We start from the raw sequence: 21180 nt of genomic DNA on the forward strand, positions 1-21180 counted from the left end.
CGCATTTACCCGCCCACTGGAATGCGGGATTCCCTTCAGCTCCCCAGAAACCCCACACGGGGCTCTCCAGAGAACGAACACAAATACACACTCTCTCTCTCCCAGAAACCCCACACGGGCTCCCAGAGAGCACCCCCCCTACACACACACACACACACACACATACACGGGCTCCCCAGAGACCCTACACACACACACACTCACACACACACTCTAACACACACACACTCTCACACACACACACACACACACTCACACACACACTCACACACACTCACATACACACTCACACTCACACACACTCACACACACTCACACACACACTCACACACACACACACTCACACACACACACACACTCACACACACACACTCACACACACACTCACACACACACACACTCACACACACACACACTCACACACACACACACTCACACACACTCACACACACACTCACACACACACTCACACACACACACTCACACACACACACTCACACACTCACACACACACACACACACTCACACACACACACTCACACACTCACACACACACACACACTCACACACACACACACTCACACACACACACACTCACACACACACACACTCACACACACACACACTCACACACACACTCACACACACACACACTCACACACACACTCACACACACACTCACACACACACACACACACACACTCACACACACACACACTCACACACACACTCACACACACACACTCACACACACACTCACACACACTCACACACACACACACACACACACACACACACACACTCACACACACACACACTCACACACACACTCACACACACACACTCACACACACACTCACACACACACACTCACACACACACACACACACACACACTCACACACACACACACACACTCACACACACACACACACACACACACACACACACTCACACACACACTCACACACACACACACACACACACACACACACTCACACACACACACACACACTCACACACACTCACACACACACACACACACACACACTCACACACGGGATCCCCAGAGACCCCCCCCCAAACACACAGGCGGGCGGCGCCCCTTGGGAGAGCTCCGCGCCGGCCCTCGTCTCCGCCCTGTGAGCCGCAGGACGTCTCCGCCTCGCCGCCACGCCCATCCCAGAGGCTCGCCCGGAAGTACGGCGCGTTCTCCCGGAAGTACGGCGCGCCCTGGCGTCATCCATCCCGTGAGCCTCCGCGCGCCCCGGTGCATGCTGGGCAGCGCGCCGCCGCTTTGTTCCGGCGGGTGGCGAGCGTGAGCTCCGGGCCGTCGAGTCCGCGACCCCCGTCCCGCGGGCCCAGCCCAGCCGCGCCGCAGCCATGTCGGGGGTGCGCGCTGTGCGCATCAGCATCGAGTCGGCCTGCGAGAAGCAGGTGCAGGAGGTGGGCCTGGACGGCACGGAGACCTACCTGCAGCCGCTGTCCATGTCGCAGAACCTGGCGCGCCTGGCGCAGCGCATCGACTTCAGCCAGGGCTCGGGCTCCGACGACGACGACGCGCCGGCCGACGGCGACGCGCACGACTGGGCGGGGACCGGAGCGGGGCCCGGGGCCGAGCAGGACGAGGACGAGGGTGAGTCTGCGGCGGAGGGTCCTGCGCCCCGCGCTGCCCGGTGCCGGCCGGTCCCCGGTGCCCGCGCCCCCGCGCCCCGACTGACCCGGCGCCTGTGTCCCCATGTCCCTCCCCGCACTGACCCGGCGCCTGTGTCCCCATGTCCCTCCCCGCACTGACCCGGCGCCTGTGTCCCCATGTCTCTCCCCGCACTGACCCGGCGCCTGTGTCCCCATGTCCCTCCCCGCACTGACCCGGCGCCTGTGTCCCCATGTCTCTCCCCGCACTGACCCGGCGTCTGTGTCCCCATGTCCCTCGCACTGACCCGGCGCCTGTGTCCCCATGTCTCTCCCCGCACTGACCCGGCGCCTGTGTCCCCATGTCTCTCCCCGCACTGACCCGGCGCCTGTGTCCCCATGTCCCTCCCCGCACTGACCCGGCGCCTGTGTCCCCATGTCCCTCCCCGCACTGACCCGGCGCCTGTGTCCCCATGTCTCTCCCTGCACTGACCCGGCGCCTGTGTCCCCATGTCCCTCGCTGTCCCTGCACCTGCACTGTCCCCAGCGTCTGCTGTCCCCATGTCCCTCACTGTCCCCAGCGTCTGCTGTCCCCATGTTCCTCACTGTCCCCAGCGTCTGCTGTCCCCATGTTCCTCACTGTCCCCAGCATCTGCTGTCCCCAGCATCTGCTGTCCCCATGTCCCTCACTGTCCCCAGCGTCTGCTGTCCCCATGTCCCTCACTGTCCCCAGCGTCTGCTGTCCCCATGTCCCTCACTGTCCCCAGCGTCTGCTGTCCCCATGTCCCTCACTTTCCCCAGCGTCTGCTGTCCCCATGTCCCTCACTGTCCCCAGCGTCTGCTGTCCCCATGTCCCTCACTGTCCCCAGCGTCTGCTGTCCCCATGTCCCTCACTGTCCCCAGCGTCTGCTGTCCCCATGTCCCTCACTGTCCCCAGCGTCTGCTGTCCCCATGTCCCTCACTGTCCCCAGCGTCTGCTGTCCCCATGTCCCTCACTGTCCCCAGCGTCTGCTGTCCCCATGTCCCTCACTGTCCCCAGCGTCTGCTGTCCCCATGTCCCGCACTGTCCCCAGCACCTGCTGTTCCCATGCCCCTTACTGTCCCCAGCACCTGCTGTCCCCATGTCCCTCACTGTCCCTGGCGTCTGCTGTCTCTGCTGCCTGCAGTGTCCCCAGGACCTAGTGTCCTCAGTCTAGTGTCCCTGTTCCCTGTGGTCTCTGCATCTTGCAGTGTCCCCAGTGCCCTGCGCCCCTGTCGCTGCCAGTCTGGCAAGGTGCTGTGCCTGGGTGTGTGGGGGACAGAGACTTCACTGCCTTTTTTGCATTTCCCCCACAACTGGATAGTTAGGACACTGCGGGGCTCTGGCAGTGCCTCTTATGTTCCCACAGGGTCTCTTGGGTTGGGGGTGAGTGAGCCTGTCATCTCTGGAGCAGCTTTAAGACTGGGCGGGGGGAGGAGAGTGAGAACCCTCGGGTCCTCTGTGCTCTGCCCCTGATTCTCGGTGGCCTGGGCACGTGCTGTGCTTCCTGGGGGTGGAGGGGCTGTGTGTGCTGAGGTGTGAGAGTGGCCGTCCGCAGGGATCTGGAGGCTGTGGGCCTGAGAGCCATCGGCGCAGTCTGTGAGGCACTTAACGCAGAGGCCGGTGATTCTGTTTAAAGCCTACGAAGTGCCAGGTAGCGGGTGGGCGGCAGGGGAGCCGTCCTGTGAGCTGTGTGTGTAGACAGGTGTCAAGATCCTTACCAGCGCTGCCAGCACTGAGCAAGACCGCAAGCCAGCCGTCACCCAGACCCCAGAATGCCAGGTGGCCTGGCCTGAGGGACAGCTGACTGACCACAAGTGTCACTAGGACATAGCGGTTCAGGAGAGGGGAAGCTAGTCACAGGAATGAGTACACACTGAGGAAGCGGCTAGGCACACATCTGTTACTAGTGACTTTTGCTCAGGAAGGGAGAGGAGTAAAGGAAAATGTGTCCCATTTTCAAATTCCCTATTGTTTCCACTCAGTAGAGAACATGGCCCCATGGAATTTAATTTAAAAATAAAGAAAAGGTTGGAAGGTAGTGTTTAATATCTGAATGTTGCTTTTATAGCTTATGTTTATTTCTGTGCTTTGAAAAAGCTCCACAATTCAAATTTTTGATAGCTGGAAGCACAAATGTATTCAAAAGACTTGCATAAAGTTAGATCTAAATGCCTACCTTTATTGTGATTTTAGATTTTCCCTATGGAAAAGAGAGATGACACTTGCTTTGCTGTTGTAGAAGTGCTAACTTAAATGTTTGTGAGATTCAAGAAGGGATGAAGGGAATGGAATAAAAGAAGGAAAAACTGGAAATACAATTCATCATTTTTTTCTTGAGTATTTTAAAATCTCCTAATGAGCTTTTTTTTTTTTTTTTTTTTTTTACCATGCAATTCAATATAACATATACCCTTTATGTCTTTATATCTCTTTTCAGGTCTGGTAAAATTCCAGCCTTCCCTTTGGCCTTGGGACTCAGTGAGGAACAATCTGAGAAATTCCCTGACAGAGATGTGCGTCCTCTATGATGTTCTCAGTATTGTCAGGGACAAAAAATTTATGACACTTGATCCAGTTTCTCAGGATGCACTTCCTCCAAAACAGGTATTGTCACTTTGACTGAGTAGTAGGCCCCCTATTTTAAGTGCCAGGACTGGTGTCTAAGCTGTGTGCCTGTTGTTCCCTTTCCGTGTTAAGCAAAATTTTATCTAAATGAAGATTTTTAAATTAACGAGCTCCAAGAAAAGCATAGTAGTGTCTCAGCCTTACTGTTATTTTACTAACATACTTATGAGCCCTGGGACATTTGCATTTCATCTTAATATATCTTTAAAGTTTTCATGTCTTAACAAGTCCCTACAGTGTGAATCCATGGTCTCCTGTATATTATACAGAAGCGTGAAGCAAGTGGCTTGAAGTCACAGAGACCTAGGTTCAAATCCTGCTTCTGCCCTCATTAGCCACATGACCTTGAGCAAGTTCTCCAAGTCTTGGTTTTCTTTGTCATGACCTGTTTAGAAAAGACAGAAAGGCTGACTCTGGGGAGATGTGAGAAGCCAGGAGAGACAGGCTGGTGAGCACTTTTCACTTCTGAACATGGGAAGGTAGAGGAGGCAACAACAGGATGAGAGCTAGAAATCAGGGAGACCCTGGGAGCCCTCCGGACTAGAGTGAAGGCTTCCCAGATTTCTTAGGTCTGTCAGGAACTTAGAATTGGGTTCCCTAGTCTCATCAGAGACTGTGGTATCATTTTAATGAAAGTTGGTGGGCTTTAACTCATGCAGCCAGAATTTTTTTTTTTTTTTTTAAACCAGAGCACTTTTCAGCTCTGGCTTATGGTGGTGTGGGGGGAATTGAACCTGGGACTTTGGAGCCTCAGGCATGAGAGTCTGTTTGCATAACCATTATGCTATCGACCCTCTGCCCAGCCAGAAAATCAGAAAATTTTTTTCCTTTTAATTTTTTTTTATTATTTTTACTTATTGGATAGAGATAGCCAGAAATTGAAAGGAGAGGGAGAGAGACAAAGAGATGCCTGCAGCACTGCTTCAGCACTCGCAAAGCTTTCCCCCTTCAGGTGAGGACCGTGGGCTCAAACCCAGGGCTTGAACCAGAGTCCTTGTGCGTTGTGACATGCACACTCAATCTGGTGCACCACTACCAGGCCCTGCCAGAAAGTTATTTATTTATGTTGTATAATGTGCCTGGTTAAGACGGTGCAGGTTCATGAGGAACAGGACATTTATCATCTATTTTGGCTGCTCGTCACTTTCTCACAAATCGGTACTGAGTGAAGGACATTTCATGTTAATGTTCTGTAGTTTCTGCCTTAATCCCAAGGACATTTTAGTAGCTCACCATACATTTTACAAGATTTTACAGCTGTACTCATTTTAAAAAATTTAATTATCTGTATTTATTTATTGGGTAGAGACAGCCAGAAATCAAGAGGAAGGGGGAGATAGAGAGACAGAGAGACTCCTGCAGCCCTGCTTCACCCCTCGAGTAAGGCTTTACCCCTGCAGGTGGGGACTGGGGACTTGAACCTGTGTCCTTGCGCATTGTAACATGTGTGCTCAACCAGATGTGCCACCACCACCACCACCCAGCCCCTCAGCTGTACTCACTGGAGAGTCATTAATTCATTCAATGAATCCGTTTGTGCCGGGTGTGCTCTGGTGTCTATGGGTATAGTGCTTTCTGCCGTCGTGTCTACTAGACGGAAGCAGGGGTTGTTAGGTTCTACTCAGAGCAGGGCTAGGTAGGTGCTCTGCGGGGGTGGGGGGGCAGTGCATATAGGAGAGAAGGGCAGCCCACTGAGGGCACCTTGCCAGGCTGGGCTTTCTCACCCCCAGCCCCTGTGTGGTCTGAGTGTATCCTAAGCCTTTCTTAGTGTTGACTCAGTGAGCTGATTATTTTTTAAAAGATGCAGTTATATATCCCCCCCTTGTTTATGGCTTTTCCTGTAATCTCTATTTTATGATTGAAAGAATGGCGTTTTAAGAGCACTTTAAAATAACGTAGAGCTTCAGTGTTGCTTTATTCCTAACCCCCAGACATTGCAGTTGATCTCCAAAAAGAAGTCCCTTGCCGGAGCAGCGCAAATCCTGCTGAAGGGGGCAGAAAGACTGACAAAGTCAGTTACTGAGAACCAGGAGAACAAACTACAGAGAGACTTCAACTCTGAGCTTTTGAGACTAAGGCAGCACTGGAAGCTCAGAAAAGTGGGAGACAAAATTCTCGGAGATCTCAGCTACAGAAGTGCAGGTATCGGCCATTGCTCAGAACCCTGCTTTTAAGCTGCTGGTTGTGATTTACATGTCTAGCTATGCTGTGATGCTCCTTGGTTACATTTTGAAGTTTTAACTTTTGTAACTAAGTGTGAAGAGGATAAAAATGCCCTTGAAGCTTTATGTAAATATTTTATAGTTTAGATTCAATTTGAAAACCTCCGTTACTTTTAACAGACAGTTCAAGTTTAGGTTTACCTACTAACATACTCTGAATTACAACGTGACATTTGAGTTAGAATCCTCAGTTGGGCTTACCTGTAGTCTTTCAAAACAGACGTGAGAAGAGAAAAGCACATCTCCTTCCTTGTTCTTAGTCTGCCAAGCTGCTTCGTCCACTTGGATGAAGAGACAACACTGAAGTCAGCCAGCACTACAGCACTTTATCGCAGGAGTAGACCTTGTGGTAGCATCAGTAGAATGAAGTCGGCTGATCTTGAGTTCAGGTCTTACATCTTCCACAGTGCCACATGTCTCCTCAGCTGCTGAAGTGCGTTCTATAGAGCTGATAGTAAAAGTTCTCCTATTATCACAGCCCAGTAAGTTAAAAGACTTTGATTGCGAAGGGATCAAGCAAGGGGCCCTGACTATTAGCTTCCACATAGCCTACTATTTGAGTGATATTTTAAAAGGATTTCAGTGTCAGAGCAAGGAACTATTGCCCTAAATTTTTTTAGGAAATCAAAAAGAAATAAATCAAGATAGTAAGATACTATAAGACCTACTATCTTTTTACATAGAGAGAGACTTTGTATTTTAGACGTTTCGGTTCATAGATGAAGTGAACAGATACCACAGACAATTGGACATACCTGCTTTTCACCTTACCTCCCAGTTTCCCCTATTAATCACTTTTTGCATTAGCAGGGAGCATTTAGGGTTTCTTTCTCTTTTTATTTTTTTATCTATATTCAAAGAAGGAAAGAGACAGAGACACCTGCAGCCCTGCTTCACCATTCCTGAAGCTTTCCCTCTGCTGGTGGGGACCAGGGACTTGAACCCAGGTCCCTGGGCACTGTAATCACAATACTGATGTGAATGGGCTTGGTTCTAAATTCTCAAGGTCAAATAGCATGACAAAGGTAAATTTGAAAAAGCAGTTTTTTGTTTGTCTTAATATTTATTTATTTACTCCCTTTTGTTGCCTTTGTTTTTTGTTGTTGTAGTTATTAGTGTTGTTACTGATGTTGTCGGTTTTGGATAGGACAGAGAGAAATGGAGAGAGATGGGGAAGACAGAGAGAGGGAGAGAAAGATAGACACCTGCAGACCTGCTTCACCACCTGTGAAGTGACAGCCCCCCCCCCCCCATACAGGTGGGGATTTTGTTTTTTTACCAGAGCACTGCTCAGCTCTGGCTTATGGTGGTACAGGGGCTTGAACCTGGGGCTTTGCAGCCTCAGGCATGAGAGTCTCTTTGCATAACCATTATGCTATCTCCCCCTGACCAAAAGCAGTGCTTTTTGTCTGCATGTTATTAATTCTTTCCAACAGATTATGTGCAAGTACTTTACCCACTTCTCTGTTGGAATCACCCATAAGTATGAAAGAACTTTCTGGTATTCCATTTCTAGTTGCATGGGGGAACATCTCTTAACCCTTGTTAAGACAACAGTTAATATCCCACCTCCCACACTTTATGCAGTTCAGTACCCCAGAACAACTTGCCCAGACTTCTGAGCTACACAGAAAGATGTCACGTGGGGGAAGGGGGGGGTTCAGCATGGAACACCTGCTTAAGCAAACACGTTACCATGTGTAAGGACCCAGACTCAGGTCCTTGGTAGCCACCTGCAGCGGGCAAGGAAGAAGCGAAGCTGTGCTGCAGGTGTGTCTGTCTCTCTCAATTAATATTTTATTTATTCCTGGATTGAGATGGACTGAAATTGAGAGGGAAAGAGGGAAATAGAAGGGAGAGAGACAGAGAGATGCTCTGCTTCACCACTCGTGAAGCTTTCCCCCTGCTGGTGGGGACCAGGGACTCAAAGCTGGGTCTTTGTGCCCTGTAATGTGTGCTCTTAACCAGGTGCACTACCACCTGGCCCCTCTGTCTCTCTCTGCTTACCCCTTCCCTCTCAGTTTTCTTAACCAGGTGCGCTACCACCTGGCCCCTCTGTCTCTCTCTACCTACCCCTTCCCTCTCAGTTTCTATATCTATTAAAAAAAAAAGCCACATAAAATTGAAGAATATCTTTTTAAGGGGTGGCATATAAACAATCCTTTGTTCTGGCTGGATTTAGAGTGTTTCAGTTGTAGCCTTACTGCCGAGGCTGTATTCTCCATATTTTAAGTCACTGAGTATGTCCACCTTATCAAAACTCCAGTGAAAGAGACAGTTGATGTCTCATGGAGTTGGTGCCATTAGACTAAGAGTTATCTTTTTTTTTTTTTTTTTTACAATTTTTAACATTTATTTATTCCCTTTTGTTGCCCTTGCTGTTTTATTGCTGTAGTTATTATTTTTGTTGTTGGATAGGACAGAGAGAATTGGAGAGAGGAAGAGAAGACAGAGGGGAGAGAAAGACAGACACCTGCAGAGCTGCTTTCACTGCCTGTGAAGCGACTCCCCTGCAGGTGGAGGGCCGGGGCTCCAACCAGATCCTTATACCGGTCCTTGCGCTCTGCAGCACTTGTGCTTAACCTACTGTACTACCGCCTGACTCCCAAGAGTTGTCTTTTAAAGTAAGGTTTCTCCCTGCTTGCTTTCTTCCGTTTGCTCATCACACTCTCCCGTTTCTCCAGAAACACTCGTTTTTTGATGGTAACTTTACCTAACGGTCAGTGATGTCATGCTAAACACTGCAGGGAAGTATTGCATGCACTTAGTATTGCATACACAATGATGGTATATGCACTGTTTTCTTTTTCCTGTTCTTAACTCCCCTTAGGGTCTCTTTTTCCCCATCATGGCACATTTGAGGTCATAAAGAATACAGACGTAGATCTAGATAAGAAGATACCTGAAGACTACTGTCCCCTGGATGTCCAGATCCCTAGTGATCTTGAGGGGTCTGCCTACATCAAGGTATTTGTGAAAGCATTTCTCAAGTAAATTCGTATTGATTTATTTTCTTTGCCGCCAGGCTTATTTCTGGGGCTCAGTGCTAACACTACGAATCCACCGCCCCAGTGGTGGTCATCTTTTCCTGTTTTGTTTTTTTCCCTTTTTTCTGTTTCATTGGATGGCACAGAGAAAAATTGGGAGGGGAGGGGGAGATAGAGAGGTGGGGAGTGTGAGCTGGAACCTGGGTCCTTGAGCATGGCACTATGTGGCTCAGCTGGGTGCGCCACGCCCACCCTCAGATAATTCCTGATGAGCGGCCCGGAAGCTAACGTCCTGATGCTCTTCATATTTGCACTGTCACACAGGTTTCGATACAGAAACAGTCTCCTGACATTGGTGATCTCGGCACAGTTAACCTCTTCAAACGGCCTCTGCTCAAGTCCAAGCCAGGTATGGTTGCGTGCTTTCCTTTTGGTCTTGTCTGAACATATGTCTACAAACAAGCCGAGGATGAAAAGACAAATAGAAAACAGGCAGTCTGGAGTAAGAACGACTAGAAATGTCCTGCAGATTTTGCCTGGCAACCAAAGCAGAGCCTCTGTTCCCTGGACCCATTTGCCAGCCAGCACTGAGGAAAGCGCTTACCATGGGGGGGGGGGGGGCGGCAGGTAGTGTCCCAGGCTCAGAAAAATAACCTGACACATCCACACAGAAGCTAACGCTGCACTAGCAGGAGAGTGGTAGGCACAGCCTGAATCAGGTTCCCTGCAAGGGAGTTTGAGGACAGCCCCTGCCCGGGTACCTCTGGCACAAGGCCTACAGAGGCGCTGGCTCCAAGTCTGGTGAAGTGCACATCGTCTGGTGTCTGTCCAGTACACAGCTGCTAGTGCAGGCCTTTCACAAATGGAGTGGGAGTCCCTGGACTCACGGTTCTGGGTTTACCACTGACAGGTGGGTTTTAAATGACTGAACGTAGGGGGTCTCTGTGTCCAGACATAGGAAGCCTCTGTGTAGCTTGTGCACCTGAGGTGTGCCCTAGCGTGCAGACCATCCCCAGCTGGTCAGCGCTTGGGACAGCTGGGTCATTGCATGTGCATCTCCCTTTTTAGGTTCCCCGCACTGGCAGACAAAATTGGAAGCAGCACAGAATGTTCTCTTGTGTAAAGAAATCTTTGCACAACTCTCTCGAGAGGCTGTTCAGATTAAATCACAGATCCCTCACATTGTGGTGAAAAACCAGATTCTCTCCCAGCCTTTTCCAAGTAAGAGCTGCCAACCTTTCTGATTGACAAGTGAGGTGGGGATGTGGGGTGTGACTGCTGGGTGAGGTGGGGGGCGGTGAGTGCAGGGGCATTTCGGGCAGCTGCACGGTGTGTATCACCACTGCCCTGACACTGCTGTACTTCTGGAGTGTCACCCGAGCTTTGGGCCGCGTGCAGTGAGCCTGAGTCACAGTGGTGCTGTCAGGTGTCTGTGCTGACACCATTGCTGTGAGAGTCTTCAGGGACCCTGCTTTGCTGTCCAAAAAGATGCCAACTCGGATGTGCTTGATTTATAGAATACTTCTACTTGTCAACCTGTAGACTTTGAGTTTTAGTTATTTATTCAGATACTATTAGAAATACCCCGGAGTCGGGCTGTAGTGCAGCGGGCTAAGTGCAGGTGGCGCAAAGCACAAGGACCGGCATAAGGATCCCGGTTCGAACCCCGGCTCCCCATCTGCAGGGGAGTCGCTTCACAGGCGGTGAAGCAGGTCTGCAGGTGTCTTTCTCTCCTCCTCTCTGTCTTCCCCTCCCTCTCTCCATTTCTCTCTGTCCTATCCAACAACGACAACAACAATAATAACTACAACAATAAAACAACAAGGGCAACAAAAGGGAATAAATAAAATAAATATAAAAAAAATTAAAAAAAAAAAAAGAAATACCCTGGAGGCCAGTTTGTGATTGTTTACTTACTTGTTTGTAAATTGTGAGCATTTTGTCCTCAAGTCTTGTCAAAGGAATGAGCTTTTGATGGAAAATTTCATCTAACTTCTCCTCATCAGAGCAGGGAAATATTATCTAGAGTGCTAGTACCGTGTGTGGCTTTTAATGGTTTATTCACTTATTTTTAATACTTAAAGACGGGGCAGGTAGTTAGTTGGCTTTTCCGCTAGACCATTCACACTTCCGTGTGCAGGGACTGGAGTTCAAGACCCTATCCCCTCACGGGGAGCACCAGCAGGGAGGAAGCTTCATGAAAGGTGGAGCAGTGTATCTACCACCTTCTGTTTGGAGGAGAGAAAAGGACAATTTTTTTTTAAATCTTTTTTTTAAGTTTACTTATTTTTGATATTTATTTATCTCCTTTTGTTGTCCTTGTTGTTTTTGCTGTTGTAGTTATTATTGTTGTTGTTGGTGTCATTGTTGGATATGACAGAGAGAAATGGACAGAGGAAAGGAAGACAGAGAGAAGGAGAGAAAGACAGACACCTGCAGACCTGCTTCACCACCTGTGAAGCGGCATCCCTGCAGGTGGGGAGCTGGGGCTCGAACCGAGAACCTTAAGCCAGTCCTTGTGCTTTGAGCCACGTGCGCTTAACCCACTGCATTACCGCGCAACTCCCAGAAAAGGAAAAAATTGACTGCTCAGAGCTGTGGAGTCATACAGGCACTGAGCCCCATCAGTTACTGTGGTGGCAAAAAATAAAATTTAAAAGCGGGGGAAAAAAACTAACTTGTAGCTTTTGTTCATCTTTCTTTTTTAATATTTATTAAATGAGAGGGATAGGCAGAGAGAGAGAGAGAGAACAAACCAGACATCACTCTGGTACATGTGCTGCTGGGGATGGGACTCTGGACCTCATGCTGGAGAGGTCCACTGCACCATCTCCCAGACCACTTGTTCATCTTTCTTTAACCACAGCTTAAGGTCAACAGCCACATTCAGATTTTGATTTGCTAAGCTAATGGCAGTTGATTATGATTATGAAGAGTCATTTAAACATTTCGATCGTAAAGCCTGATCTGTAGTTGGGAATGTACTTTTGAAGACTGACTTTGCTTGCACTTAAGGAAGACATGTTCAGCTATTTTCATCTGCTGCTCTTCTTTTCATGAGCAGACTTGCAGCTGTCTATTTCCTTGTGCCATTCCTCAAATGATAAGAAATCTCAGAAATCCACTACTGAGAAGCAGAGTCCAGAGGATCATCTTTATGTCCTAGAGCATAATTTGCATCTCCTGATCAGAGAGGTAATGATCCGTCTTTCTTTGCACTGTGGCCTGCATGTCCTGGACAGCGAACATGTGAGACTCCCCTCTGCCCAGTCTCGAACACTCGCCTGTCACCTAGGAGTGACACTCACCTTCTGTGATGTGTCAGGGCCTTGCTCCCCGCTGGGGAGGTCCATCCACACTTCCAGCATGGGGTGGGGTGGGGGGTGGCCTCTTTAGAAGTTGCCCAAAGCATGAGTCAAGACTCTGGGGACATTGGGCATAGCTTAGACATGCTGCCCTGCCTCCTCGCTCCAAAGTCTGGTTCAGTTGTGAGCCCTCTCGGGTAGTTCTGATAGGCAGCAGGTTAGAGGAGCAACTGTCTTTTGATTGCATGTGTCCTGTTGATGAGACTCCCCCCAAGTAGCCAGGTTCGCATCCAGGAACTTTTAACATGGGTGTGATAGCAGGTGGGGGTTCCTCTGTGAACATGCGTCTCGTGGCCTAGTAGGTGCTGCCTGCCCGTGCGCCCTTCCTGGCTGGGCGTGACTGGAGCGAGCAAGTGCTGCTGCTGACTTGGCTGCTGTTTGCTCTGCAGTTTCATAAGCAGACCTTGAGCTCCATCATGATGCCTCATCCAGCAAGCTTGCCTTTCGGCCACAAGAGGATGAGACTCTCGGGTCCTCAAGCTTTTGATAAAAATGAAATCAGCTCAATACAGTCCACGGAAGGGCTTCTGGAAAAGATAATTAAGCAAGCGAAGCATATCTTTCTGAGGAGCAGGTAAGGCTGAACAAGGCTCCCACTTTCCACCGCCACTGCAGTCCTGGCTTCCTGATGGCTTCTCCCGGCCTACACTCCTGGCCCGCGCCTAACTCCTTCCCCAAGAAGGGGTGACGGCAGTGTCCCGGCTGTGCTATGGGCGGCCTGTAGGGCAGGCCTGACTCCAGACATCCGTCCAGTGCCAAATCTTCCCGGTGGCCGTCTGCTTACGGTCTAGGAAGGCCCTTTCCTGTGCACTGATGGGCCCATTCTTGCTCTGTGTTGCTGTTGACTCATTTGCACTGGTGAGGAGGTGTGAAAATCAGGAGCAAAAACATGCAGAAATGGGATTTGTGTTCAGGTCTTTGTAACATCAAAGCTCATTTTCTTTCTTCCATTTGGCACGTTTTGGCCCTAAGAGTATTTTTTTGCCTGGGGCTAAGAGGTATTCTTCTGTTACGTGACCAGTGCTTGGTGAGGAGGTCTTTCCCTTCACCTTGATGATGCCCTGATGGGAGTGTCAGATGTGGGCACTGCTGTTCTGTGGAATATGTGTGTGTGTGTATGTATTTGTATGTGTATGTATATTTGTGTATATGTATGTATGTGTATGTATGTGTGTATATGTGTGTATATATGTATGTGTGTATATATGTATGTGTGTATATGTATGTGTGTATATATGTATGTGTGTATATGTGTATGTGTGTATATGTGTATGTGTGTATATGTGTATGTGTGTATATGTGTATGTGTGTATATATGTATGTGTGTATATATGTATGTGTATTATTTCTGGATAGAGACAGAGAAATTGAAGGTGAACGGGGAGGTAGAGAGACACTTCACAGTGCTGTTTCACTGCTTGAGAGCCTTTTTGCTCTGTAGGTGAGAACCGGGCTAGAACCCGAGCCTTTATGCTCAGTAAGGTGTGCACTCACCCGGTGCACCACCACCTTCCTGTTTTATTCTTAATTCTATTTAATTAGTATTATTATTAACCAGAGCACTGCTCAGCTTCAGCTTGTGGTGGTATGGAGGACTGAGCCTGGGACTTTGTAGCCTAAGGCATGAGAGTCTCTATATTGTTATTATCTTTATTTATTGAATAGAGACAGCCAGATTGAGAGGGCAGAGGGAGATAGAGAGACACCTGCAGCACTGCTTCAGCATTCGCAAAACTTTCCTCCCGTAGGTGGGGACCAGGGGCTCAAACCTGGGTCCTTGCACATTGTAACATGCGCTCTACCAGGTGCGCCCCCACCTGACCGAGAGTCTCTTTATCGGGGCTATCTGCCCCTGCCATATCTCACTCTGCTTTTTTCCCCTGTTCCTCCTTGATATAGTCAGAGTCCCGGCAGCACACTGGTGTGTGGTCTCATGATGGAAGCTTAGGCCCTTTATCTTTTAGAGTCAGGACACTAGAGAAGATGGCACTGTTTCTTCTTCTGAACAGTGTCCACAAGAGTGGTCTCTGCTGCCTGCAGTAGTTAGTTAGTGAGATTAGGGTTTGGGAGTCATAGTATTTTCACGGAGTCCACATCGGATGAATGTCTCCATTTCCCCATACTTAATTTCCCTAGAGCACGACATTCTGACCATACAAAAGCCTCTCTCACTTGCCTTGCTAGTGGCCACTGCAGAACAGCTAAGGTCGGTGTGTAGCGCAGGTTGTGTGTGGAGCTGGCATCGGCACCTGGGGGTGTCCTCTTCCCTGGCGGGGAGCAGGCTGGGTGCAGGGAGGGTCGAGTGTGCACGGGAGCTGTGGGGCAGCACCGAGAGCCAAGCGCCAATCTGGCCTTTGAGGATGCACTTTGCAGGTGAGGCTGGGCTGGCTCTCGGGCGACTCCAGGCCTTTCCCCTCACGCTGTCCTTCCTTCGCAGGGCTGCGGCCACCATCGACAGCCTGGCGAGCCGCATCGAGGACCCACAGATACAGGCACACTGGTCCAACATCAGTGACGTGTACGAGTCCAGCGTGAAGGTGCTCATCACATCGCAGGGCTACGAGCAGATCTGCAAGTAGGTACCAGAAGCTCCAGAGAGGCTCTTGCCGTTCAGTGAGGCTGTGCCGCCCACCATTGGGGGTGGGGAGGGTCCCTGCTAGAGCCCAGGAGGGGCTGTTGCCTTAGAGAGCAGGAAGGGAGCGTCAGAGCATCTGAGCTGCTATCGGCCAAATGTCCCTTCTGGAGCTGTGCTAAGAAATGACCCTCAGTGGGAGTCGGGTGGTGGCGTACGTGGCACAAAGCTCAAGGACCGGCGTAAGGATCCCGGTTTGAGCCCCCAGCTCCCCACCTGCAGGGTAGTCGCTTCACAGGTGGTGAAGCAGGTCTGCAGGTGTCTTGTCTTTCTCTCCCCCCTCTGTCTTCCCCTCCTCTCTCCATTTCTCTCTGTCCTATCCAACAACAACAACATCACTAACCACAACAATGGTAAACAACAAGGGCAACAAAAGGGAAAATAAATATTTAAAAAAGAAAGAAAATAAATGACCCTCAGCATTTAGTGGAGAGCTGCCTTACTCTGCTCTGCTCCACTTCTGGCTAAAAGTCTGGGTTTTGTTTTGTCATATTCCCTCTGGGGCTTCACACCTTCGCCATCCCACTGCCCTGGGTGGAAGCAAAGGGCGGGTAGGCTGTGGGCTATGGTCTGCCCCCAGCCGGGGAGAGGAAGAGTGGCAGCAGAACACCCTTCTCCTCGTCCTGGGGTCACCTCGTCGTGAAGATGTAAGCTGTCAAGTAAGGTCAGAAAGGAGGTTTTCCCAGATGTGAAAAAACGTAGGATTTCTTGCTCCGTGTGTCCACCTGCATTGTTTGATGTGGGGAGTTTCAGGCCTCTTGTACGTACTGTCATTTGCTGAATGATGAGCTGGTCGGAAGACTCTGCACACCTGCATGCTGCTCACTGACTGGCCCATGTGTACCTCTCACCTGAGCCAAGTGAAGAGTCACTTATTCTCACCTGCTTGCTGACTATTTCACGGCATGTGAGGAGTCAGCACAGCCTTTTTCCCGTCGGTGTGACCTTTGGTGTGGTCTCAGGCCATCTCTGTTTTGAGGTAGCACTGCTTCTGGAAACACGATCCCCATTTGGCAGAGTGGATGCTGACAGGGAAGCCTGTGGGGGCTTCCAAGAAGGGGTGCTTCTGCAGCTGGCTGTGAGTCCCGTGGGGGCTCTGAGAACTGCCAGCAGAGTCGTGTGTAGTTCCCTCAGGGAATGAGGCGGCTAATTCTGGGCAGGTTCCAGGCACACCCAGGGTCCCCACCACTCACGGCACAGAGGTGCATCCTGCATCACAGACACAGGACAGACTGCCCAGCACGGCCTCTTGGCTTAGTGGATCTGAGAGCCTCCTCCCTGGGGGTCAATGTCCTCTGCTCTGTGTTCAGCACGTCTGACCTCAGTGTGTGTTGCCCAAGATCCATCCAGCTGCAGCTGAACATCGGTGTGGAGCAGATCCGGGTCGTGCACAGAGACGGGAGAGTGGTCACGCTGTCTCACCAGGAGCAGGAGCTGCAGGACTTCCTTCTGTCCCAGGTAGGCGTGCAGCCCCGCCCCTCAGCACCGGCAGAACAGACTGCCACAGGGAAAGCCTGCCTTCTGTCCTGCGTGGCTCTTGGCGCACAGCTGATCACCTTTCAGTTAAAGTCCTGGATGGTATCCGCTGAGCCTGTGTCTTAGCACAGGCCTACGCTGAGCAGAGCAGACCCACTTGCATGTCTGTGTGCCACGTGAGTAGCCCCCCAGGGCCACGTCAAAGTGGGAAGTAGCCTAGGACAGCTGGTGCAGCTGTAAAGGCCACATGGCTCAGCAGCAGGCGGGCAACTCAGCCTTCAGCTGTGGGAGCTCCTCACACTAAGGCGCTCAAACACAGTTCTGGGTTCTAGTCCACTGGACAGTTCTCTGGACCCTTCCAACTCCTGTTAAAACTATTTTCTTCATGCAGTGGTGATGACCTAGTGGGACACTGGGTCACCGGAGAAAGAGGCGGTTTGAAATGCTAGTGTAGCACACTGTTCACCTAAGACTCCCAGAGTCCTGACACTGCTCATCAGAAACACCTACCTGCTTCTTTGTTGTCAAGTAAAGATACTTACATGAACCATAGTAGCCCACAGAGGTGGCTTGGGTCCGTAGGGTAGGGATCTTGTGAGCAGACCCCAGGCGGCAGCTGAGCAGTCACCCTCCTTGGCCAGTGGGTGGAGGGAGGGAGGGTCCTGCTCTAGGCCATCTGGGTGGGAGGGTCATGTTGCACAGGTTCAGAGAGGACAGCCTCCTCTACCCCAGGAACACAGTCTCCAGTGGGCCCTCAAGGGATGACCATGGGCTCCCCTCTGCCGGTTAGCCCAGCTGGAAGCCAGAGGGCATTGGAATTGTGTGCAGAGCCACAGGGTTAGTCCTCCCCACCCTCCTGATCTTCCGAGGAGAGTGATCAGTGGGGTTTGGGAGTGGGAGCCACTCTGCATGCCTAGTAACCCAGGTGGGCATCTCCCAGTGGCTAAGGCCATGTCATGTCAGGTCCTGTGCCTGTCCAACTTTCCAGGGGCCTGGGGGAAGGTGGTGTCCAGCTGCTAGCAGCACCTGCAGTGAGTGTTAGATCCAGCTGTTTCAGGGTCTGCAGTGGGTGCTGGGTCCAGCTGTTACAGGGTCTGCGGTGGGTGCTGGGTCCAGCTGTTACAGGGTCTGCGGTGGGTGCTGGGTCCAGCTATTACAGGGTCTGCGGTGGGTGCTGGGTCCAGCTGTCAAGAGTCTGCAGTGGGTGCTGGGTCCAGCTGTTAGAGTCTGCGGTGGGTGCTGGGTCCAGCTGTTAGAGTCTGCGGTGGGTGCTGGGTCCAGCTGTTACAGAGTCTGCAGTGGGTGCTGGGTCCAGCTGTTACAGAGTCTGCAGTGGGTGCTGGGTCCAGCTGTTACAGAGTCTGCAGTGGGTGCTGGGTCCAGCTGTTGCAGTCTGCGGTGGGGTTGACTCAAGCTGTTGGTGTCTATGGTGTGGTGAGTGCTGGGTCCACTGTGACAGTCTGTTGGGGGTTGGTCCTGCTCCCAGCCCCCATCACCATAGAGGCAGCTTCTCCAGAGGTAGATGAGTCTCCTGTTCCGGCAGTGAGATCGTGAGACTAGCCGGCTTCCTGTTGTTGAGCACGCACCTCGCCAGCAGTGAGTGAGCTCCCTGTCCCCTGCAGATGTCCCAGCACCAGGTGCACGCCGTCCAGCAGCTGGCCAAGGTGATGGGCTGGCAGGTCCTGAGCTTCAGCAACCACGTGGGACTCGGGCCCATCGAGAGCATCGGCAACGCCTCCGCCATCACTGTGGCCTCCCCAAGCGGGGACTACGCCATCTCAGGTACTGCCCTCACCTGTGTGCCATGCCCACCTGGGCTCTGAGAGCGGCCTGCGCCGGGGTGGTCCCTGCACTGAGGGAGCTGAGGCAGTGGCCCTGCTGAACCTGGCTGCTGCTCAGAGCGTGTCCGTTCTTTACTCTGCTTGTAAGCCGTGCTTGTTGGCCCCACAAGGGCATCTGCTACCCCTTCACTGAGTCGCCTTGTAAAAGCTCTGCTGCAGGTATGGAAGAGGACTCCCTGCTGCTCGAGGTGGCCGGCAGGTGCTGGGCCGAGGGCAGTGCTGGCAGGCTTGCTGAGTAGGCAGCTCACCAGAACTCCACTTCACCTGACTCAGTCTCCAGCCCTTCTTAACTCCAGCTCTGAGTATCCAGTGGAGTGGATGATTACAAAGTTTCTCGGGGCTGGGTGGCGCTGCACTCATTGTAGTGTACACGTTGGCATGCACGAGGACTCGGGTTCCAGGCCCCAGTCCCCACCTACAGGGAGAAAGCATTGAAGCAGAGCTGCATGTGTCTCTCCCCCCACCCCTGCCTCAGTTTCTCTGTCTCTGTCCAACAAGTGAACAAAAAAAAATATTAAAGGGCAGGGGTAGATAGCATAATGGTTATGCAATGAGACTCTCTTTCTTGAAGCTCCAATGTCCCAGGTTCAATCCCCCGCACTACCGTAAAACCAGAGCTAAACAGTGCTCTGGTAGGAAAAAGAAAGAGAAAATATTAAAAAATAGAATCTTTTAAAAATCACCTTTAGAAAGTTTCTCACAGGATCAAGCTCTGAATCTGTAAAGCTTGGCATAGTCCTGTTGATAAGAGTGTCCGAATGACCTTTTCCACTTTCCTGAGTAATAGATAAAGCCTGAGGCTCTTCATTCAGGGTGGTCTCTTCTTCATTTTGCCCTAGTTTTCATTCTGAATGTTTCATGCATGTTAGGTGTCAGTCAGCTAAATGGATGATTGAACTATGGTGGGAGTCCGGTGGTCATGCAGCACGTTAAGCGCACGTGGCACAAAGCGCAAGAACCGGAGTAAAGATCCTGGTTCGAGCCCCCGGCTCCCTACCTGCAGGGGAGTCGCTTCAAAGGCGGTGAAGCAGGTCTGCAGGTGTCTGTCTTTCTCTCCCCCTCTCTGTCTTCCCCTCCTCTCTCCATTTCTCTCTGTCCTGTCCAACAATTACGACATCAATAGCAACAACAACTACAACAATAAAACAACAATGGCAACAAAAGGGAATAAATAAATAAATATTAAAAATTAATGTAAATATCTAAAAAAAAGAAAAAGATGGTGATTGGGACTGGGTGGTGGCACATCTGGTTGAGCACACGTGTTACAAAGCACAAGGATCCAGGTTGAGACCCCAGTCCCCACCTGAAGCAGTGCTGCAGATGTCTCTCCATTTCACCCTCCCCTCTCAATTTCTGTCTCCAGTAAATAAATAATAAAATAAAGGTGTGGGAGATAGTGATTTCCAGAAAACATAGGACTTTTTTTTTTTTTAAAAAAAAAGATTTTATTTACTTATGAGAAAGATAGGAGGAGAGAGAAAGAACCAGATACCACTTTGGCACATGTGCTGCCGGGGATCGAACTCGGGACCTCATGCTTGAGAGTCCACAGCTTTTATCACTGCACCACCTCCCGGACCACAAAACATAGGACTTCTAAAATTTATCTTATCATATTTTAATAGTCCAGTTACTCAGGAATCTTTGCACAAGCCAAGGACAGTAAACTGGTAGCCGAGTTTGTGTGTGTCTATGTGTATTGAAGCAGATGAGTACAAGGACTTTGAAGTCGGCAGCAGACAAGCCTCTCGCATTCCTGGCGGTAAAGTGACCTTTCTGGTTTGGAAATGAGTGTTGTCGTTTGGTTTTGCTCCACAGTTCGCAATGGCCCTGAGAGTGGCAGCAAGATCATGGTTCAGTTCCCCCGGAACCAGTGCAAAGACCTTCCCAAAAGTGATGTTCTGCAGGACAGCAAATGGAATCATCTTCGAGGGCCATTCAAAGAAGTTGAGTGGAATAAAATGGAAGGTCGGAACTTTGTCTATAAGATGGAGCTGCTCATGTCTGCACTTAGCCCTTGTCTGTTGTGACACTTTCCATGACAGTTTCCAGGTTTTTTTTCTAGGGAAATCTCCAGAAACTTTGACCTGATCTGTTTGCAAATCAACCATAAGCACAAGCGAAGACCTACTACTTTTAAAAAGTAAAAACTAGCCAACATTTCCTAGCATTTGGAACCTTTCACTTTATAAGTGAGAAGTGCTTGGAAATGCATGAGTTGATGAACAGTTAAAATATCCGTTATAGGGAGATACAAAAAAAAAAAATGCATTTTCTAACTCACTTAACCAGAAATGTTACTAATTTACTGGTTTGGGTTTGCTTTTTATAGTACTTGTTTGTTGACTTTAAATAAAGTATGTTAACAATTTTGGA

At 50.3% G+C, this 21180-nt stretch overlaps 1 protein-coding gene across 1 annotated transcript; it reads left to right on the forward strand.

The window, feature by feature from the left end:
* The first annotated feature begins 1343 nt into the window (after positions 1 to 1343).
* Positions 1344 to 21180, forward strand: MED17 (mediator complex subunit 17). Its single transcript, XM_016192915.2, has 12 exons — positions 1344 to 1635; positions 4091 to 4257; positions 6210 to 6420; positions 9331 to 9467; positions 9812 to 9896; positions 10556 to 10708; positions 12552 to 12682; positions 13242 to 13426; positions 15290 to 15427; positions 16825 to 16942; positions 18583 to 18742; positions 20623 to 21180. Exons 1-12 carry the CDS (start codon positions 1383 to 1385, stop codon positions 20832 to 20834), a joined length of 1950 nt encoding a protein of 649 aa, XP_016048401.1. The 5' UTR covers positions 1344 to 1382; the 3' UTR covers positions 20835 to 21180.

This window comes from Erinaceus europaeus, chromosome 20 (genome assembly GCF_950295315.1).
Source record: "Erinaceus europaeus chromosome 20, mEriEur2.1, whole genome shotgun sequence".
Classification (NCBI taxonomy): domain Eukaryota; kingdom Metazoa; phylum Chordata; class Mammalia; order Eulipotyphla; family Erinaceidae; genus Erinaceus; species Erinaceus europaeus.